The 23,453-nt window shown below is 33.1% G+C and overlaps 1 protein-coding gene across 14 annotated transcripts in view; it reads left to right on the top strand.

The window, feature by feature from the left end:
* Positions 1–23,453, top strand: part of CEP290 (centrosomal protein 290) — a 93,446-nt gene that overhangs the window by 18,385 nt on the left and 51,608 nt on the right. For 12 of the 14 annotated variants that reach the window (XR_010148095.1, XR_010148096.1, XM_063785955.1 and 9 more), the window contains 14 exons: positions 2,743–2,912; positions 3,633–3,795; positions 5,167–5,267; positions 5,340–5,427; positions 6,764–6,876; positions 8,032–8,124; positions 8,422–8,506; positions 9,042–9,184; positions 11,750–11,914; positions 12,258–12,407; positions 14,438–14,553; positions 16,518–16,620; positions 16,711–16,941; positions 20,609–20,782. Coding sequence is in view for 12 of the 14 variants with exons in the window: in XM_063785955.1 (XP_063642025.1) it covers positions 2,743–2,912; positions 3,633–3,795; positions 5,167–5,267; positions 5,340–5,427; positions 6,764–6,876; positions 8,032–8,124; positions 8,422–8,506; positions 9,042–9,184; positions 11,750–11,914; positions 12,258–12,407; positions 14,438–14,553; positions 16,518–16,620; positions 16,711–16,941; positions 20,609–20,782 (1,895 nt within the window). In the remaining 2 variants the exon portion in view is untranslated. The remainder of the gene's footprint in view (positions 1–2,742; positions 2,913–3,632; positions 3,796–5,166; positions 5,268–5,339; positions 5,428–6,763; positions 6,877–8,031; positions 8,125–8,421; positions 8,507–9,041; positions 9,185–11,749; positions 11,915–12,257; positions 12,408–14,437; positions 14,554–16,517; positions 16,621–16,710; positions 16,942–20,608; positions 20,783–23,453) is intronic. The other 2 variants (XM_063785958.1, XM_009425946.5) reach the window with 1 other exon arrangement.

Below are 23,453 nucleotides of genomic sequence, written 5' to 3'. Positions count from 1 at the left end.
CTCTTGGTCTGAACCAAAAGTTTTGGTCATGGTGGGATTGTGGGAAGAGCAGGTTGAGAGATAATCAGGTACTTAATTTAGACATGTTAGGTTTGAGATGCTTATTAGACATTCAAGTGAAGGTGTTAAGTAGGCACTTGTATATAAAAGTTTAAGGTTTAGGACAACAATCTAGGCTAAAGATATGTTTGGTAACTGTCTCTGTAAAAGTAATTGAAGTAATGAGGCTGGCTAAGATCACCAAGGGAGTAAATGTGGGTTAAGAAGAAAAATCTAAAGAGCTTCTACTTTAGCAGCTGGGGAGATAAAAAGGAGCTACCAAAGGAGACTGAAAAGAAAAGCCCAGAGAGCTAGGAGGAAAAGCAGGAGTATGGAGAGCCCTGAAAACCACATGAGGAATGTAACCAAGGAAGAAGAAACAACTGCTTTCAGAGCTGTGTTCATTGCTGCTGATAGGTCAAGATGATCACTAAAAGTTGACTATTGGACTTAGCAATGGTCATTTTTGGTTCAAGAGAAAATGGGTAGAGAGGAAATGTAATAAAGAAATATAGGAACTCTTTTCCAGGACTGTTTCTATAAAGAGAAGGAGAAAACAAGGTGGTAGCTTGAGGGGAAAGAGGGATTAAGAAAACATTTTTCTCTTTAAGATGGAAGAAATAACTCATGATTTTAGGTTAATAGGAGAGCTCCATTAAAGAAGAAACATTGATGAATCAATGAAGTGGAGAGAAAGAACTTCTGGAACAATAATATTTTTAAGAATGCAATGGGATGGGATCCTAGTGTGCCAGTGAAGAGGTTGGCCTTAACTAGGAACACAGAGTTCATCCATAATTATAGAAAAGAAGGTAGAGTGTATAGATATAGATGTAGGTGGCTTGGTAGACATCCTGGTAATGGGAATTTGTTGAAGTTCTAAACTGGTTGCTGCTTTTTTCTCAGTGAACAAGGGAGCAAGGTTCTTAGCTGAAGGTGAGGATAGGAGAAGATGTTTCATAAGTTTGAGGAGAAAGAAGAGAAGTGAAAGTATAAAATGGTCATCTGAAAGATTGAAGACGTGGAGAATGTGGTATGACTGTTGAGTAACTTCAAGAGCCCACGATATATATATGTATTTCTATATATGTGTTTATTATATTTGTATCAGAACACTTTGAAAGTAGTTTAAACTGCTTTAAAAGGATGACTAATAGTATGGATTGTGCATATTCTAATTACTAGGAGAAAAAGTGGCAATTGATCTCTGCTGTCAAATAAGGAAAAGGACTTATCTGATAACACTTTAGTCAGTCCGTAGTTATATAATCCCTAAAGCTCGCAGAAGGTGTGTGTACTAGACTGTACTCTATATCTTGAACTTAACTTGTAAAACGTAATGGCTAATGGTATTCTTCCTTCATAAGATTAGGATTAGGTTTAGTTATCAGGAACAGAGAGCTGAAGAATAATGGCAAAATCAAGATAGACATTTATTTCTCATCTATGTAATGGCCTAGAATTAAGCATTCCAGGGTGTTGCCTTCATCTGCCCCATCCAAAATGGATGGAATGCAGCTTTATCTCATGTCTGTGTCCCAAACAGCAAGATAGAGGAAGAGGGGCAAGAGTTAAAAGCATGTGCTGAAGGATAGGCAGGTAAATATAGTGTTTATTGTGTAGGGCCATGTGGAAGAATGATAGGAGAATAGATATGTGGACGGAAGGGAGAATAGATACTGGGGGACAACTCAGCCTGTGTCATGTTCCGCAGCTTAGCTGTTAGCTCCAGACAGCTGGGCTCATTTCTTAAAAACTTTTGTGATCTCAAACGTACTAGTCTTATGCCTAAGTCCAATATTAAATATATAACCTATATATTAGTAAATGCTTATAATGAATGAGTGTGAGAATGATCTGTGTCAATCAATTTTGGAATGATAGCAATATTATGTTTTGGTCTTTTAACAATTTAGTAAGATATTACAAGTAGGCATTTAGGAAGTTTTTAGCTTAGTTTGGATTAAATTTAGCTGCAAGTGACAGAAAAATCAAGCGTAATACAATAATTTAAACAAGATAGAAATTTATTTCTCTATAATATAGACAAAGTTGAAGCAACTAGGGCAGGATTTGTGTGACAGATGCTCAAATATCCCCTATCAGGGACCCTGTATCTTGTTGCTGTGCCTATCTCAACATGTGGTTTCTAACTCATGTGAAGTTGCCACCCTCATATCCATGTGGATTTCAGCTAGCAGGAAGGAGGAAAGAGAAGAGAGATTACTGCTTTATTTTAAAAACTTTTTTTTTTTTGAAATTCACATATGACCTTTGCATTTATATTCCATTACTGACGTGACCACACATAGCTGCTTGTGTGTAAGTGGAAATTTAGTTCTTTATTTCAAATGGCCATGTGTCAAGCTAAAAATCCATAGTTTTAGTACAGTGGACAAAAGGGAGGTTAAATATTAGGAACAGCTAGCAGTCTGTGTCACAATGATCATTTTTTGTAAAGCAGTATTTTGCAACCTTTTAAAATCCATACCCCTTCAGCTAAGAAGGTTTTACTGAACTTCAGTTTTTTAGTAAATTGTATTAGTAAAACCAAAACAAAACTTTCATCTTACAAATATAAAATGACAACTGTAAAGGATTTTTTTTTAATGGCATACCACTTTTCTTGCCACCATGTTGGGATCACTGATTTGAAGGAATAAGTAGTCAATTCAATTCATGATTTTTGTTTTTACTCTGTAGGTGCGTCAACCCTTTCTCAACAGACTCATATGAAAATTCAGTCAACGTTAGACATTTTAAAAGAGAAAACTAAAGAGGCTGAGAGAACAGCTGAACTGGCTGAGGCTGACGCTAGGGAAAAGGATAAAGAATTAGTTGAGGCTCTGAAGAGGTTAAAAGATTATGAATCGGTATGTATTTTTATCTTGTCATTCAAGGAGCTTAGAATTATTCTTGCCATTCACAGACTATTCTGTGCTATTTACTGCATACCATTTAAAAAACATTCCATAAGTATCTTTTGATAAAGGTTATCCTCATTAATTTATACTAAACTATTGAAACCTTTGAACATTTACTTTTTGCCAGAATTGTTTTCAAACTTTTGATCACAGTGATTTGTCCAAATAATCAGTTTTGGTGAAGCAGCAGGATTACTTTTTTTTTATTATCTGTGTTCATTGGGCCACCATGTAGATGTGACACCACTGGCCAATTTGACAGAATTTATGACAGGAACATACTGTGTCAGTACAACCTGCTGTCCACTTTTTATACTTTTTCATTGGTTACAACTAATTCAAGCAACTAATGACTTACTTATTCTACTGGTATTGCTGAGTTGCTTTTACTAATTCTTTTAGTATTTTGGTGAGTGTTTTATATGTAATGCATATTCAGAGTCACTTTGCTTTTAGGATATTATACTGGGAAGTTTTAACTGTTGCATATTACATCATTATTATTACTGGATTTGGTTTATAAAAGCACAATAAAAAACCAGTGTAATGATATAAATTATAGGCATATGTACATTTTCCTTTAGACTTAGTAAAAAAAAAAATCATGAACTTGATAAATTTATTCAAGTAAACCATGTTATATTTGAAATTAAATTGGATATTTTTCAGGGAGTATATGGTTTAGAAGATGCTGTCGTTGAAATAAAGAATTGTAAAAACCAAATTAAAATAAGAGATCGAGAGATTGAAATATTAACAAAGGAAATCAATAAACTTGAATTGAAGATCAATGATTTCCTTGATGAAAATGAGGCACTTAGAGAGCGTGTGGGTAAGCCATGTTTTAAGTTACATAGTTTGCGCAACCTGATTTACAAGTCTTTTTTTTTTAATTTAAATTTCGTTTATTATTATTTATTAAGTAGTTTAATGCTTTTTTCAAATACTTTTATAAAACATTTAATACAAATAAAAGTGGAGCTAACCTGATTGAAGTGGAATCAGATTTTATGGGGTTGGAGTGGTGGGTGGGCAGGGCTGGAACATTGCTTTATTCGGTCTAGCATCTCCTCAGTAATAGCTGCTTGTTTAAAAAGATGAAAGTTTATTAATACCACATATCAGAGATTAACCTTTTTTTTCCCCAACAAAAGTAGGGTCTGTATTACCCATGTTTGTTTGCAAAATGCTCTTGTAACAGATGAGATGTTTAAACCTCTTGCTCTGTGTTGTGATTCTCCTGCCTCTGCCTCCTGAGAAGTTGGGATTACAGGTGTGCACCACCACGCCCAGCTAATTTTTGTATTTTTGGTAGAGATGGGATTTCACTATGTTGGCTAGGCTGGTCTCCAACTCCTGACCTTAAGTGATCCACCTGCCTGGGCCTCCCAAAGTGCTGGGATAATAGGCGTGAGCCACCGCGCCTGGCCTGTTAAAATCTTTTTAAGATTTTTAAGTACTTGATTTTTATAATTCAGACTGCTTACGTTTTACTTTGTTCGAGTATTTTAAGGAGTAATTAGTAATATAGCTTGAGAGTTTATATATTTATTTTAATAAATAGCCTGTTAGTTAATATTACTAATTTGAGTGTTATGATAGTGCAGACTAAGTTGCTGCTTTAAAATGAAAATAAATATCTAAATATCGATTTCATTATTGCTAAATTTCATTTAATGCTTTCTTAGTTAAAAATGATCATTTGTAAAAACTATTATCTAAAGAAAAGACAAATAGACAAATAAATATTTTATACAGATATATATGTGTGAAAAGTATCTAACTTGGATCCGTAGTTGTGCTAGGACCCCAAGTTAGACTTCTGATCAACTTGGACTATCAGATCACAGCCTTCTGATCAACTTGGACTATCAGATCACAGCCAAGAATCTGGAAGTTCCTAAAGATGACTTCTGGCCCGTCTAGGTAGCTGTCATAGACATCATATTTTCTGTGCTTAAAAAGCTCCAAATCTTGGTTTATAATTTCCTTTAGGTTTTTGTTAGGATTTCCATTAATAATTGTGATAAAATTTTAACTTGGGTTACAGTTTAAATATCTGGAAAATTCTTTCACAGAAAGTTACCTCATTCTTCAGTGATATTGGCTAAGTGAATTATAACCAGTTGCTTGATGGTATATGACATTTTTGCAGCTTATTTGAATGTTTTTAAGTTTTTAATTATATTGCTTTCTATTTTAGGCCTTGAACCAAAGACAATGATTGATTTAACTGAATTTAGAAATAGCAAACGCTTAAAACAGCAGCAGTACAGAGCTGAAAACCAGATTCTTTTGAAAGAGGCAAGTGTGGTAGTCAGTTGATTATTTTCTTGGCTGAACTATAGAGAAATACTAATAATTTATACTTTGCAGATTGAAAGTCTAGAGGAAGAACGACTTGATCTGAAAAAAAAAATTCGTCAAATGGCTCAAGAAAGAGGAAAAAGAAGTGCAACTTCAGGTATACTCAGTTATTCTAAACCTTTAAAAAGAATTATTGATAAGTGAGTTGTCTGGATATGAAATTATTTGTGTCTTAGCTGTTTTTGCTGTTCTATTGTGGATCTGCTACAAATTTAATAAATGACAATAATAACCTGAAGGAGATAAGTGAGTGTCAGTGGGTTCAGTCCTGAATCTGAAATAGACAAAAACAAAACAAAACAAAATAACAAAAACCAAGCAAACAAAAAATAAAAAACAAACCTTAGAATTATGGAATTTTTGAAAAGTTTTATAGTATAGTATTCTAATTTCTAGACAGCACCAATATGTTATTAATAATAATAAAACTTAGTAGTTTTTATGTTAATATATGTTACTCAACATTTTCCCTTAAGGACTATGCATTGAAAAGCTTTTCTTGTAAATTATTATTATTATTATTATTATTATTAATATTTGAGATGGAGTCTGTCTTGTTCTATTGCCCAGGCTGGAGTGCACTGGTGCGATCTTGCTCATTGCAACCTCTGCCTCCCGGGTTCTAGTGATTCTTGTGCTTCAGCCTCCCGAGTAGTTGAGACTACAGGCATGAGCCACCACGCCTGGCTTATTTTTGTATTTTTAGTAGAAACAGGGTTTCACCATGTTGGCCCAGGCTGGTCTTGAACTCCTGACCTCAAGTGATCCATCCACTTTGGCTCCCCAAAGTGCTGGAATTATAGGCGTGGGCCACCATGCCTGGCCTTAAATTATTCTTTTCTAAGTGAAAGTAATGTTTTATTGAATATAAATTAACATCTTTCTTGGGTTTATTTTACTTGCGCTAAAGAGAACAGTTGGTTAAGTTTTATAATAGCCATTGCAGTGCTTTTTTGTAAGAAGACCACACAGAAGGACTGTCTTTTTCACTTGCCCCAAATCCCCAAGCACATATATGAGTAATAGCAGAGTGGTTCTTTTTAGCATTATGATTTCTATAATACATCCAAAACTTTCTGAAGAAAAAACTTCATAATTTATTAGTACAATAATCAGTTTACTCATTACTCATCATTTATATTTACTTTATATGTCTTTTAACTGGTGCTTATTAAGTAGCACTTTAATATAGAATAGGCAAAGAATGATAGAGAAGATGAAATTCAAAAATTAGGTTCTCACATTATTAATAGTTCATTAAAAGTGAGCTAAATGAGAAGGTTGTATTGGCTATGTAGAATTTTGGAGGGATTTTGGAAACAATTATTCTACCTTTGCATTAAAACTTGATTGTAGGTTTTTAAGAATTAAAGTGTTGGAATAGTAGGAGGGTTATTTTAATGTTTTTAGTTTGTTAATTCTCTTATGTATAGGATTAACCAGTGAGGACCTGAACCTAACTGAAAACATTTCTCAAGGAGATAGAATAAGTGAAAGAAAATTGGATTTATTGAGCCTCAAAAATATGAGTGAAGCACAATCAAAGGTAACAGTAAAGTATTGCAAAGAGAGTAAAGGAAAATATTTTTATTGTGTTTTCATTTCTTCCCCCTTTATCTCATTCTTGAACATCTAATCTTATTATTGTTGTTAAATAAGTAGAGGGAAATATTTGCTTATTTAAATAACCTGTTGATTCAAAGATTGATTAATGAGACATTATTTACTCTGAATACAGATTAGGAGTTCAGATAAAGCAGAGCTGCTGCATAGGAGATCATCATTCAATACCCCACAGTCAGATCAGAATGAGACAGAAGAGAATATGACCATAGGATCATTATCAAGAATGTTATCTGAAATTCACCATAGTGTAGAAAGTGGAATGCATCCTTTTGTCCCTTTAACTAGACTTTCTTCATCCATGCAAGTTAAAGAGAATTCAACTCCAGAAACTATTACAATAAGAGAGATTTTTAAAGCACCATGTCTGCAGTCTTCAAGAAATCTAGAAACGTTAGTCAGCTCCTTTAGTAGGGAAAGCCATGAAGAAATAAATGACATATGCCTTTTTTCTGATGACTGTATGAAGAAGGTGTCAAGAAGCCATCAAGCACTAGAGAAGACTAGTTTTGTACAAAAAAGCAATTCATCTTTTCATGGCTTATCAACAGCTTCAGACAAAATGCAGAAGTTATCACTTAGGCAAAAATCTGCAATATTTTGTCAACAAATTCATGAAAATAGAGCTGACATGGATAAATCACAAGTAGCAACATTAGAAGAAGAACAGGTTCATTCCCAAATAAAGTATGCTGATATCAATTTGAAAGAAGATATAATAAAAAGTGAAGTACCCTTACAGACAGAGATATTGAAAAATAAGCTTGAGGTTAATCTTCCAGACCCTGTGTCTATTACTGCACAATCAAAATTATCTCAGATAAATCCTCTTGAAAATCTTATAGAACAGTTACGGAGAGAGCTAGTATTTCTTAGATCTCAGGTGAGTTTTTCTCCAAATTATATTTCTGTGGTTGTTCTTTTATGACGTCTCTAACAAAGTTCTGTAACAATTATAGTTAGAATATTTTTGTTTGCACTTTAACACCAGTTATACACATTGTACTTTTTAAAATCTAAAATGCAGTACATTGATATGAACTCATTGACTTGTCTAATTTATTAAATTTTTCTTTAGAATGAAATCATAGCACAGGAATTCTTGATCAAAGAAGCAGAGAGTAGAAATGCAGATATAGAGCTTGAACATCACAGAAGCCAGGCAGAACAGGTAGTGTAAAGGCAGAACATTGAAAGAGATGATTGTGGTACTAAAGACAAAAACCGTTGTATCTTTTTGCCTCTTACCATGGACGTTGGGAGAGGGAGAAAGTGGGATTAAGATCACCATCTGCTTTACTGTTTAGATTTTAGTTTATTTTTATGATTGCTGCTATGTCTTCATAGCTCGTTTTTTTTTTGTTTTGTTTTGTTATACTTAATTGATCAAACTTTTCTTAACTTGAAAATTACAGACTTGTGATATTTTGTTGAAAAAAATCAATTTTATTCTCTCTGCTTTTTTCAGAATGAATTTCTTTCAAGAGAACTAATTGAAAAAGAAAGAGATTTAGAAAGAAGTAGGACAGTGATAGCCAAATTTCAGAATAAATGTAAGTTACAATTATCTTTTACTTTTCTATTCTTATTTTTCCTATACTTAAAATCATGGGCCTAAAAGGACGTTAACACATTCTCTGTTTTCTAATCTGTTTTACTCCTAATTACCTCTGTACTGTATATACTTCAGTCTGTCACTATCCAGTTGGTTTGCCTTGCTGTTTTCATTGTCAGAGAATGTTACTAATATGAATTTTTTGTGAGAATATATAACTCCTTTTTCTTGTGTGTTCTTTAATCAAAATGAAGTTAGAACACCAAATTTAAAATACTTTAATATAAAGCATAGTTTAAGTTAAGGCAGAAGTATGCCTTATATACGTGTGTATATGCATGTGCTATAAATAGGTCTGTCATTTAACTCAACTATTCACGTTGGATTTATAGTTGAATTTTTTTGTATGTTTATTTACATTTGCATTTTTCCAATGATGTCTTTGGTATATGTGAAATATTTGTCATCTGTATAGAATAGTGTAAATTGTGAAAAAGATCTGATCATCCAATGAGAAAACTGTGTAATTACAGTAAAAGAATTAGTTGAAGAAAATAAGCAACTTGAAGAAGGTATGAAAGAAATATTGCAGGCAATTAAGGAAATGCAGAAAGATCCTGATGTTAAAGGAGAAGAAACATCTCTAATTATCCCTAGCCTTGAAAGACTAGTTAATGTAAGTTATTTTTTTCATGTTAATGTTTTTCCCCTATCACTTTAGAGAGATTTTCTGCTGTGTACAGATCTCCATAGTTTCTGATGAGATATTTTTAGTCATTTGAATCATTGTTTCCCTGTATGTAAAGTGTAGTTTTTCTTGAGCTGCTTTCAATACTTTTCTTCTACCAATTGGATAATTGTTATTAATCTGTCTTCAAGTTCACTGACATTTTCCTCTTTATCTCTGTTCTTTTGGTTCAAGGGTCAGCTTGAGACCTTGAGGAGTTTTTTACACCGACTTTGGAGCTCGTTTTTGCTGACTCTTTTCTTATTGGGATTTTCCTTTCACTTCTCCCATGGCTTTGGGCTGTATCCTGTGGTTTTCTAGATGAGAAAGATGATAGATCACTGCAATTGCACCCTGCCCTATGACTAAATCTTTAAAAATGGCAAAGTCAATCTTTGCTGGTCCTGTCTTCAGTATTTGAGGGTTTTTTCCCCAAAATCTGCTTGCTTTTGTTCATTTTCTAGAACATCTAGGTAGTTTTTTTTCATTCATTTTTTATTTATGGGAGTGTAGATCTCTTAGGAACTTATGCCATCAGAAGTATTATGAAATGGCTTTATTCTAAATGTTTAAAGACTTACTCATTGCTACAAGAAAGATTTAGCCATCACTAATATTCTGTATATATTTACCATATAGGGACTTGAGAATTTCACAGGATTCAGTATCTGTACATAAACTTGAATAATATACACATTTTAGATTGTTAATATTTAAGTATATGTCATTTATGTTATCTGAACATATTTAGCATACATTGTCATATTATTTCCCAAATTTGTGCTTTATTTCAAATAGGAAAAAAATTCTTATTATTTATTGAATTGTTTTTTTAAAAAAATCATGATTAATCAGTAATTGGATACTTTTTAAAATAACACTATAATTGTTAACAGAGAATGAGAGTGATACTGGTATGTTAAAAACTTCCTGAGGCAAGAAAATAATTTGATTCCCATTATATCTTTCTCATTCTGACTTTCCTTCTCTGATCAGTGATTTTGTTTTGCCTCTTTCACTTTGAATGTCTAAAATGATTCTTTATGCTTTTTTTATGTGAACATCTTTTGTCTGTGATGATGCCCACTACTGATACTGGGTCCCAGATCAAACTTAATTTTCCAAGGGCAGCTCTACTTAGTGACCAAATGAAAACACAGTGAATAGCCCAAGAAATCCTAACTTCTATTTATGTTGACAATCTCTGGGCCTTCCTGAAGCCACTGTTTGCATAGACTTCATTTACTTTTATCCTGGATTGTCATTGTTTTTTCAGATTCATAGGCCCTATCTGAAATTCACAAATCACCTAGCAATACTTCTCTAAGAAATCTTCAGAATCCATGACAATTTAGACCAGATAATGCTGGATTATGCACTTCAGTTCACTTTTTGTTACTACAAGGTATTTTTCAGTGCCCCCAACAGCTATCTTAACTCATTCTCATTTTACCAAAGTCCATGTAGACAAGGCACTATTCCTCAATGAGACAATTAACTAGCCCACCTTGTTGTCAGTCAGAGTACCTTCCTCTACCTACTTTTATCTTCCTTATATCCTCTTTGAGTTAGTATAAGTTATTACTCTGCATGACCTGCTCTAATCTCCTTCAGGGGAAGGCTTTTATAAATCTACTACCTAGAGTTAAACCCCAGATCACCTTCCTGAGTAGGAGATTGCATTTGGTTCTATTCATTTTACCTTATTTGGCTTCTACCTTCATTTTTTAAGACTTACTTTGCCTTTAACAGTTTTTTCCATACAGTTCATCTAAAGTCCAAATATATTTATTAGATGTGTGCATTGTGTGTATATACTTAGGTATGCCACTGTTGGAGATTTCGGGCCAGTAATGCCACTCTGATAATATTTTAATATTTGACATATTATTTTTGCTTACTCATTATTCTTAGATAATATTATGTTATGATACCTTGCCTTTATTTTTATTTATGCTTCAACTGTGTGGAGAGGAAGCACTGAAAAATTCACTTAATTGAATGTTGTATTGATCAATTGTTCAATATTGTATTGTATTCCATTCCTTTGCGCATGCTTTGAATGCAGGTGCTATATAATTTCAGAGAAAAATACCTCATTTTGACTGTACAAAAACCCTGTGTAGGGAGCAGAGCTCACATTGTTTTCCCCTTTTTAGAGACAAGAAAACTAAGATACAGAGAATTTAAGTCACTTGCCCAGCTGTTAAGTGACTGATTAAAATTTGAACCCTGGTCATCTTATTCCTGTCTGGTTGTTTTTCTAGTCTACCAGTCTATTAAGATTAGCTAGGTGTTTTTTAATTGTTTTAATGAAGTAATTACTATGCTTGGTAATGTAAATGAAAGTTTTATAGATTCATAAATAAGAATTTGAATTGGCATACTTTATTATCATGCTTGGCAATGAAAATAGGAAAATGCTTAAATGTCCATTTTATTTAAAGACAGACTTTTTTACTATGATTTTACTGTTTTTCTCCACATTTCTAATATATAATATAAATTTGCTAGGCTATAGAATCAAAGAATGCAGAAGGAATCTTTGATGCCAGTCTGCATTTGAAAGCCCAAGTTGATCAGCTTACCGGAAGAAATGAAGAATTAAGACAGGAGCTCAGGGAATCTCGGAAAGAGGCTATAAATTATTCACAGCAGTTGGCAAAAGCTAATTTAAAGGTGAGAATTTTATTAAATAAAAGAAAATGCTAAACATAAGAATGTAGATTTAATAGGAAATTTTTAATTTTTTTTAAAAGAATGCTTTATGAGAAAATTCCCCGTGAATTAATTCTTTCAATATTAAGAAACTGGATTTCTCTTATAAAATTATAAGTGGAAAATAAGTGCCTTATAAGATTAAAAAGAATACAAAAATTCTAAATCTCATACCTAGGCATTTCTAAGCAGAAACTGAAGTATGGTTGAGGTAAAATTTCTGGCAGGGCATTCACATATCTGTCAATTTGTCTTTCTTTGGGTGTAAGAGTTGTGATTCTCATTGCTGGATTTTTTTTTCCAGATAGACCATCTTGAAAAAGAAACTAGTCTTTTACGACAATCAGAAGGATCAAATGTTGTTTTTAAAGGAATTGACTTACCTGATGGGATAGCACCATCTAGTGCCAGTATCATTAATTCTCAGAATGAATATTTAATACATTTGTTACAGGTATTGAAAATTTTGTTACAGGTATTGAAAATTTTACATGTGAATAACAAAAATCATTGGTAGTATGTTTCTTTATGTTTTTATTTTTATTTTACTTTATTTTAATTTTTCCATCACCAAAGCATGCAGATAGTACTTTTCTCAATATTTAGTCTTCATGTATTCCTGAGTTCTCAAAATAGTAACAGTGAAATATATTTTGTATGGATTTTGATGTTAGATGGAATATTATAAATAAAAGCAATTTATACCATTCATTCCATTCATCTGCATGAGCAGCATGTTCATACATCTTGTTCGCACACCTGTCATTCATGTGAAATATATGGTTCACAAGCAGAACAACAAGCAGCTATTATAAAGCAGTGTTAAGTAAACGAGCACTTTTATTTCTTGCTGGGTGGAAAACAAAAGAATAAAGTCTGTCAAGGCTTTTTAGTGTCATGATAGAATTGTTCCCCTTTTTGCGTTCACAAGTAAAAACTACTTTTTTTTTGAGACAGAGCCTCACTCTGTCACTCAGGCTGGAGTGCAGTTGCGCTATCTTGGCTCACTGCAACTTCCACCTCCTGAGTTTAAGTGGTTCTCATGCCTCAGCCTCCTGAGTAGCTGGGACTACAGGCATGCATCCCTGGCTAATTTTTGTATTTTTTTTTAGTAGAGATGGTGTGTCGTCATATTGGCCAGGCTGGTCTCAAACTCCTGGTCTCAAGTGATTCGCCTGCCTTGGCCTCCCAAAGTGCTAGGGTTGCAGACATGAGCCACTGCACCCAGCCACAAGCAAAAACTTCTAAACCAAATTATTCTTCATCTTTGTCTTCCCTTTACGCAATAAAGTGTTAGTTAATCTACCACCAAAGAGGAAAGGGTACTCTACTATACTACTTGCCCTGGGTTTCTCAGTTTTGCTGTCTATATAATGGTCGTTATGAATGTCCTAATGACAGATCCTTTTCATTATTTTATTTGAAATTTGACTATCTATAACATCACATACATTATAAATATAATTACAAATATATGTTCAGAATCAATGAAAATATGTTTTTGATTATATGGGCCACTATTTCTCTCTGCTAGGTGATCCATTTGTGAGTATACTTGAGTTATAATTATTAAGTACTCATTTTTATTTTGGAAATTACAGTAATTCATCTTTTTCTCAATATTGGGATTTTTATTATTATTTTATGTTGTCTAAGGACAGCCTTAACTACTTATTAGAATATTGCTTTATATGTGATATTATTATTTTTAAATGTATAATTTTAACATTATTATTTCTCTTATTTACCTGAGGTGTAGGAACACTATCAGCAAATATTGGTAGTATGGCATTGTCGTATTTTTTGAGATAAAATTCATGATTTTTCATCTTTGTATAAGAAATATATCAGAAGTTTGTAGTAGATTAGAGAGTACCAACTGGGAGTCTGAAAAGCTGTCCAAAGTGGCAAAACAGGTACTTAGACTCTCAATCCTAAGGCTGTATAGAGCTATAAACATGGCAAGACCTTTGGAGTCAGACAGACCCAACCTCAAATGTTGGATCCATGTATATGGAAAGCACCTGACAACAAGCCTAGCATATGTACTTGGTAAAAATGATTGCCAAGTGTAGTGTTAATGAGTTTTTGGATATTGAGTAAGTTATTTAAATTTCAATTTCATCTTTAAAATGAAATAATTGGAAAGGATAATTTGAGTGAGGGTATGAAATTATGTGTTCATAAGAGAGGGTATGTGGCCGAGTGACTAGAGGCGAGTTTGTAACTATTCTATCTAATAAAACTTTGTAATCTGGTAATTTGTGTGCTAAAAATAACTTTACCTGTTGTATAGTACTCTTTTTTTATGCCTTAAACTAAAGTGTTCAAAATATCATGGAAAAATGATCTGTGTTGCTTACAGATTTGGTGACTTTTAACTTTTCTATAATGTTGTCAGAATATGAATTTATACTTTCAAATTCAGCATTTATTCTATTGTGTTTTTTTTTTTTGCATTCTTATTTCTAAACCACTTTTCAGGAACTAGAAAATAAAGAAAAAAAGTTAAAGAATTTAGAAGATTCTCTTGAAGATTACAACAGAAAATTTGCTGTAATTCGTCATCAACAAAGTTTGTTGTATAAAGAATACCTAAGGTATAGGTATTAGCAAAACTATAAATATAATTGCAGTATATTCTTGTTAATTGTGAAAGTAACGTAAGAATAATTTATGTTTTGTTCTTCGCTTCCTCTTCCTTTGCAATTGTATTTTTTTTTTACTCTGGTAACTACTGTTAGGAACTTATTTATGGAGACAGTGTAGCTTAATGATTACATTAAGCCTGGGATTATCCTGCCTGGGTTTGAGTCATTTAACGTTTGCTTTTTGTAAGAGCTTGAGCAAGTCATCTTACCTATCTGTGTCTCAGTTTCCTTATCTGTAAGTTACTTTGTAAGTAATACCCTTTTCATAGGATTATTGTAAAACATAAATGAATTATTAGATGAAAATGCTCGGACTAGTGTGTGGCACATATGAACAGTTTGTAAATGTTAGCTGTTGTTAGCATCATTCATCATCATCATCATCATTGTTCATATATGTTTTTAGGGAACTAACATATTTCTCCTATTTCTGTCATCTCATCTAAATCAATAGAATGATTTCCTTAATAGGAATTAGAATACCTAATCAAAGGTGATTTAAACACTAAGAATAATTATTATCTGACCTAACCAGAACCACAAAGCTAGTTGTAGGGCAGGTCATATTTGAAGGTTGTTGTTATCGCCTATGATGGTTGTAAAATAGCTGCATGAATTCAAGAAAGATGATGTGCCCATTGAAGAAGAGGAGCATTTTTTTCTACATAGCTTTTATTTTTAAATAAACATTTTTTTCTGGTGATACCTGGCAGACATTGACTCTGATCTCATTTGCTAGAATTGGATCACATGTCCAAGTCTGAACCATTCAGTTGCAAAGGGAATGATACCACTATACTGGGTTTATGCCAAGAACATTACAGATGTTTGTGGAATGCTCATGTGTAGACAACAGTGTCTTACACAACTTCAAAAAAATAATTTATATATAAATATGTTTTAAATTACTTTTTAAATTCACAAGAATTTATGGTATACAACATGGTGTTCTATATATGTATATACTATGCTATACAACATGGTGTTCTATATATGTATATACTATGCTATACAACATGGTGTTCTATATATGTATATACTGTGGAATGGCTAAATCAAGCTACTTAACATATGTATTACCTCGCATACTTTTTTTTTTTTTTTCCTTGAGACAGAGTCTTGCTCTGTCACCCAGGCTGGAGTGCAGTGGCGCTATCTTGGCTCACTGCAACCTCTGCCTCCTGGGTCCAAGTTATTTTCTTGCCTCAGCCTCCCAAGTAGCTGAGATTACAGGCATGTGCCACCACGCCTGGCTAATTTTTGTATTTTTGGTAAAGACGGAGTTTTGCCATATTGTCCACGCTAGTCTCAAAGCTCCTAGCCTCAAGCAATCTGCCCATCTTGGCCTCCCAAAGTGCTGGGATTGCAGCATACTTCTTCTTCTTATTTTTTTTTTTTTTGTAGTAAGAACACTTAAAATTTACTCTCTTAGCAATTTTAAAGTATATAATATACTGTTATTAACTTTGGTCACTATTTTAATTAGACTTAAGATGTGTTTGTATTCAAATTATTTTGTAAGCATTTAACACCCAAATTTGAGAGTGGGGTCAGAATGTTGGAATTTGATTTCTAGAATTAGTATAGGGTATTATTTTCCTACTTTTTTTCTGTGTTCAATAAAATGTTTATAAGATTCAGTTTCAATTATATTATAACCCATTTAGTGGTGAATCAGGGAAGAATGAAAATAATTTGATAACTTTGTTGCCTTGCATTTATTTAAAAAATTTTTAATTCTAGGCTAAACCCTTTTTAAATGAAAGTTTAACTTCTTGTGTTTTCAGATACTGAATAGCTATGATACCTCTTGTGTTGAGAAAACTTTAAATTTGCATAATCTGAAGTTATCTTTTCTTATAAACATTTTATTAGGTTTACAGTATTGTCTTTTTGTTTTGTTTTGTTTTTAGTGAAAAGGAGACCTGGAAAACAGAATCTAAAACAATAAAAGAGGAAAAGAGAAAACTTGAGGATCAAGTCCAACAAGATGCTATAAAAGTAAAAGAATATAATGTAAGTAAAACATTTTTAACATTAGTATGCAATATTGTACAAACTAGGATAGCTAGATTCAACAAGTAATATGGATGTGTCTTTGTGCAGAATTTGCTCAATGCTCTTCAGATGGATTCGGATGAAATGAAAAAAATACTTGCAGAAAATAGTAGGAAAATTACTGTTTTGCAAGTGAATGAAAAATCACTTATAAGGCAATATACAACCTTAGTAGAATTGGAGCGACAACTTAGAAAAGAAAATGAGAAACAAAAGAATGAATTGTTGTCAATGGAGGCTGAAGTTTGTGAAAAAATTGGGTGTTTGCAAAGATTTAAGGTACATCTGATACTTATTTTGCTTTTTCTGACTATGAAAAATTTCAAATATGCAGAAGATAGGATGGTATCAATAATGCTCATCACCTGAATTAATAGTTAACATTTATTAACATTTTGTCATAATTGCTTCTTCTGATTTTTGTGGGATGTTTGAATTGCAGACATTCCTCCCCTAAATATTTAATGTACCCTTTTGAAAAAGGCTTTTTTCTTTAACTAACAATAGTAACTTTATTATACCTAACAAAATGACAGTAATTTTCTAATATCGCCTAATACCCTGATTATAGTCACATTTTTTACATTTTTTGATCAAAGAATAAGCATTTGGATGTTACATCTCATAAATCTTTTTAATATAGAATCCCCTTGGTTTTCTTTTTCTCCAAAAAATGTTTGAAGATGTATCTAACTTTTGTGTGTGTGTGTCATTTTACTTGTTCCTGTGTCCCTTGTATTACTAAAAGTTAGGTCAGAACCCTAAGTTACATTCAGGTTTAAACATTTTTGGCAAGAATACTTCATAAGTAATGTTCTATACTTTATATTGCATCACTTCAAGAGTATCTGGTTGTTCCATGTTTTGTAATTGATTACTCTGTTAAGGAAAAGACAAGCAGACCAAGTGTGGTGGCTCATGCCTATAATTCCAACATTTTGGAAGGCCCAGGCAGGAAAATTGCCTGAGCCCAGACCAGCCTAGGCAATATAGTGAGACTCCGTCTCTACAAAAAATGTGGTTTTTTTGTTTGTTTGTTTTTTAATTAGCTTGGTGTAGTGGCACATGCTTGTAATCCCAGCTACCTGGGACATTGAGGTGGGAGGATCACTTGAGCCCAGGAAGTTGGGGGCTGCAGTGAGCTGTGATCATGTGCCACTGATCTCCAGCCTATGTGCCTGTATAACAGAGCGAGTCTCTCTCTTAAAAGAAAAAAAGAAGAAGAAGAAGAAGAAGAAAAGATAACCATATACCTCCGTTATTAAGCAATTTAGCTAACTGGTGATATTTTGGTACCATACAAATAACAAATTATTGTCAGTCCTAATGATTTTAGCATCTGCTGATGATTGTTGCCTAACCCAATTATTAAAAGTTGCAAACATCATAATTTTCTAGTTATATTATGCACTTACATTTATTAACAGACATGCTTTTGTAAAATAAATAGCGTTTCCTCATTAGCCCAGGCTATTTGTTTATCTTGAAGTTTAGCTCCTACTACAAAGGCAAGATAAATGCTTTTCTCTTTAATTACCAGTTTTCAGAATACACACTTGGTGTGCTCTGCACTACCTGCTTTTTTTCTCCCCTCCGCTTTCTCTTTTTTAAGTATCAGATTAGACTCACAGATTTTTAAATATTCCATGTGTTTTAGTTGGAGTCATATTCTTTTGTCTCAACTTTAGCCAAAGAGAGTCCTTTAAAGTTGACTCTTATATTGTCTTGACAAAAATTCATTAGTCTTTTGAACGAAGCCTCAAAGCTTGACTTGTTTTCTAGCATAAGATGTCTTAGACTTACCTACATACTTCATGCCCATACTTGGAATAAACCATTTCTTTAAAGAGCCCAGGTTCCTTTTAGTGGAGAAGGCATTTAGATACCAAAAACTGGCCACTGGGCATCATTGCTCTCAGAGTATCATTGCCACTAGTCTCTCAGTAGACAAGTTAGAAAAATATGTATATATTTAAACTATGAGTTCATATTGTTATTTCCAGTTTAATTATAACATTATGGGGTAAGTAAATAGTATCGGATTTTTACTAAGCTTCTTTGATTTTGCACTTGTATTTTTTTCTTACATAGAAAACCTTTATTATTAACATTAAAATATTTGTTTTATCCTACAATATACATACAATAATTTGGAAAATAATACTTGAATTGATATTAATAGTAACAACAACAGCACTGCTGCCAAACATAGTTTAAAGTTTTATTTCAGGTCTTATTTTCTTCAGAATATATCTTGCTGAGAATGTATAGGCAAAGTATTCTACACTTACTTGAAATAATTGTCTTCATGCGGTTATGTTATACATTTGATATATAGTTAGGCTCATTTGTTTTTCATTTTTTTTATTTTAGGGATTTTTTTCCTTTATTGAATTTTAATATATACAATATTTATATATGCAAAATATTTAATCAGAGAAATCTTAATTCTGGTCTTACGCCTTTCATATTATTCTGCTTTACCCTCTGTAGGTAACTTATTATCTTTCTCATGTTTCCTTTTTGGAAACATAAACAAAGACAAGACAGGTTACATGACATGTATACCCTTCTGCACCTAGTTTTATACCTTACCTTGTAGTTTATTTTTAAGCATGTAAATGTTCAATGTACATGACTAAATTTAGACAGGATCATAGGAACACAGAATTCAAAGTGAAATTAAAATGGGCATGGGTTCTTTACTTTCCACTTTAAAGGTTGTAATGGGTGATGTCAGGCTAATAAACCTATTTTCAGCTTGATCTAAAGCTTAATACTGAGCATCAAGAAATTCTTTAATAAATATAAGTGATATTTATTCAGACATGTAATAAGGAAATGTTCATGTCTTATTTTTGTGTTAGATTTTTTTAGAATCTACTTTTCTTAGAGTTTTATAAATACGTTAGTGTTTGAGATAGAAAGAGAAAAGAATTAGTTTTCTTCCTCTTCTACCTGCTCATGAACTTGATTTTTTTCTCCCAACAATTGAAGAGCCAAGAAAAAGGGAGATTCTTAAGAGATGGGAAATAGAATCTCATCTACCCCTGTTTCCCCAGAACAGTGAAACTGAATCTTAAGGGTAAGATAGAATAGTGTGTACTTAACTTAGATGGAGAAGAAAGGCTGCCAAAATGAGATCTGAAGCGCTATTACAAATATTTCCATCGTTACTGTACTTCAGAATGAATTACAACCGTAAGTTTTTTTACTTCCTCATTCATAAATTTGATTATTCCTTATACCACTTCTCAGCTTTCATCACTCTTTATTGTACTTTTCTATGTAATGTTTGCCTATTATACAGCAACTTAAGAGAACTGTAAGTTCGGACATTTCATTTTGGTGTTGACAATAGAATATCTTTGAATAGTTCTATAGTTGATGAGTAGAACCATGAACCAAGTAACTTAAAGTCCTTGATGTTATTTATTACAGAGAATTATAATAGAAGCTCTCCCGCTAATGTTTCCATCATGTGTACAAAAAGTTTTCTTTTGTTATTAAAGCTAGTCCGTTTAACTTACAATAAGCATAAATAGCTAAGCTGTGAAAGTTACCTGTGATAATGCTAATTTTCCCATTTATTAAAAGGCAAGTTGTTTTCCGATCATAAGAAATTTAGAAAAGCCATCCAAAGATACATTCCGAGTGATATATTCCTGCTGTTTGTTATGTTTTCTCAAATTAATTGAGTTTTATTTTACAATGACAGGAGTTATTAAAGTATTTTATTTTTATTATGATTAAGATTTTCAAAGTAACATTTCTTATATGAAAGAAATTATGTTAATGCATATTTTTCTTACATGGGAAATCATATATTTTAAAAATGATTTTAAAATTCTTTTTACTTTAAGTTGTATTATCTTTCTCAAAAGTGGCTAGTGCTTGACTAGAAAAAAAGACACCAGCATAACTCAGTGTATCTTTATTTACATAGGAAATGGCCATTTTCAAGATTGCAGCTCTCCAAAAAGTTGTAGATAATAGTGTTTCTTTGTCTGAACTAGAACTGGCTAATAAACAATACAATGAACTGACTGCTAAGTACAGGGACATCTTGCAAAAAGATAATATGCTTGTTCAAAGAACAAGTAACTTGGAACACCTGGAGGTAAGTTTGTGTGATTCTTGAACCTTGTGAAATTAGCCATTTTTCTTCAATATTTTTGTGTTTGGGGGGATTTGGCAGATTTTAATTAAAGTTTGCCTGCATTTATATAAATTTAACAGAGATATAATTATCCATATTATTCATTCAGTTTAGTTATAAATATTTTGTCCCACATAACACACACACACAACATATTATCTATTTATAGTGGCTGAATGACTTCTGAATGATTATCTAGATCATTCTCCTTAGGTCACTTGCATGATTTAGCTGAATCAAACCTCTTTCAACCAGACATCTAAGAGAAAAAGGAGCATGAAACAGGTAGAATATTGTAATCAAAGGAGGGAAGCACTCATTAAGTGCCCATCCCTTTCTCTGACCCCTGTACCCAGAACAAACTATTCTCCCATGGTCCCTGGCTTTTGTTCCTTGGAATGGATGTAGCCAACAGTAGCTGAAATATTAAGGGCTCTTCCTGGACCATGGATGCACTCTATAAATTCTCATCATTTTTTATTGTAGAATAAATGTAGAATTTTAATGTAGAATAAATTTATTTAATGTAGAATAAAAAATAAAAAAACTGGAGTAGAATATCACAAGTTACAATCTGTGAATATGGACCAGACCCTTTGTAGTTATCTTACAGACACTTGAACTCCATACCTTTTACTGAGGACAGAACAAGCTCCTGATTTGTTCATCTTCCTCATCAGAAATAGAGGCTTATGGATTTTGGATTATTCTTATCTAAGATCCTTTCACAGGAGTAGAATAAGATCTAATTCTATTAGCTCAAAAGCTTTTGCTGGCTCATAGAGACACATTCAGTAAATGAAAACATTGTTCTGAGTAGCTTTCAGGATTCCTACTAAATTATGAGTCATGTTTATCAATATTATTTAGAAGTAATCATAATCAGTTTGCTTTCTGCTGCTTTTGCCAAAGAGAGGTGATTATGTTACTTTTTATAGAAAATTATGCCTATTTAGTGTGGTGATAATTTATTTTTTTCCATTCTCCATGTCCTCTGTCCTATCCTCTCCAGCATTAGAAAGTCCTAGGCAAGAGACATCTTGTAGATAATGTATCAATGAGTGATTTTTAACGTTATCATTTTCCCAAAGAATATTTTTCATCTTTCCTAAAGATTTTTTTTTTTTTTTTTTTTTGAGATGGAGTTTCACTCTGTCACCCAGGTTGAGTGCAGTGGCACGATCTCGGCTTACGCTTACTGCATCCTCTGCCTCCCAGATTCAAGCAGTTCTCCTGCCTCAGCCTCTGAGTAGCTGGGATTACAGGTGTGCACCACCACACCAGCTAATTTTTTTTTTTTTTTTTTTTTTTTTTGAGGCAGAGTCCCACTCTGTCACCCAGACTGGAGTGCAGTGGCGCCATCTTGGCTCACTGCAAGCTCCACCTCCCGGGTTCACGCCGTTCTCCTGCCTCAGCCTCCTGAGTAGCTGGTACCACAGGCGCCCACCATCACACCCGGCTAATTTTTTGTATGTTTAGTAGAGATGGGGTTTCACCTTGTTAGTCAGGATGGTCTCGATCTCCTGAACTCGTGATCCACCCACCTCGGCCTCCTAAAGTGCTGGGATTACAGATGTGAGCCACCGCACCTGGCCCCAGTTGTAATTGTGAATATCTCATACCTATCCCTATTGGCAGTGTCTTAGTTTTATTTTTTATTATCTTTATTGTGGCAGCCATTATTCCTGTCTCTATCTCCAGTCTTACATCCTCCTTACTGCCACAAGAATGATCATTCTAAACATGAATCCTACCCTGTGACTCCCATGTGACTCCCCGCCTTAAAAACTGTCAAAAGCTACCGGTTACCTGAAGGGTAAAAGTCAAGTCCCCTACTTACCTCATGTCATCTAGAGCAAGAGATGAACTAGCTGAGTTTTCTGACCACAGTGTTCTTTCTTATGTATGTTCTTTTGTACGTGCTCTTTTCTATATATAGGGAACCATTTCTCTCTTCCAGTTGTTTTGCTCAGTGAATTTCTATTCCTGTTTCAAAACTTGTTCGGGCATTACCTTTTTTTTCTTAAGCATCCTTTTTTTAATGGAACAAAGTCACTCCTGTCTACACTAGTTCTGCATCTTATACATAGGTTTTGTATATAGTACATATTTATATCACATCAAATTATATATGTTTACATATCTGTCTTCCTTAATGGAATATAAGCCTTTTGATATAAGGAACTATTTAATTTGTTTCTGTGTGTTGAGTATCTCCTGTTTGGCACAGAGTTCAAGCTAATACATGAGAGTGATTAGTGGTGGAGAGCCACAGTGCACGTGGTGTCAAATATGGTGCTTAGGAAATCATTGCTGCTTTTTGAGAGGTAAAGGTTCATGAGACTAGAGGTCACGAAAATCAGATTTCATGTGTGAAGAATGGAATAGATAATAAGGAAATACAAAAACTGGATGGGTAATAAAGCAAAAGAAAAACTGGAAATTTGATAGTAGAAGAAAAAAGAAATAGATATAGATTGAGGTAGAATCAAGAAGAGGATTCTTTTTTTGTTGTTTTTTTTTTGAAACAGAGTCTCACTGTGTTGCCCAGGCTGGAGTGCAGTGGAGTGATCTTGGCTTACTGCAATCTCTGCCTCCCAGGTTCAAGCGATTCTTCTGCTTCAGTCTCCCG

Source organism: Pan troglodytes, chromosome 10 (assembly GCF_028858775.2).
Source record: "Pan troglodytes isolate AG18354 chromosome 10, NHGRI_mPanTro3-v2.0_pri, whole genome shotgun sequence".
Classification (NCBI taxonomy): Eukaryota; Metazoa; Chordata; class Mammalia; order Primates; family Hominidae; genus Pan; species Pan troglodytes.
This window is presented reverse-complemented; position numbering and strand designations above follow the sequence as displayed.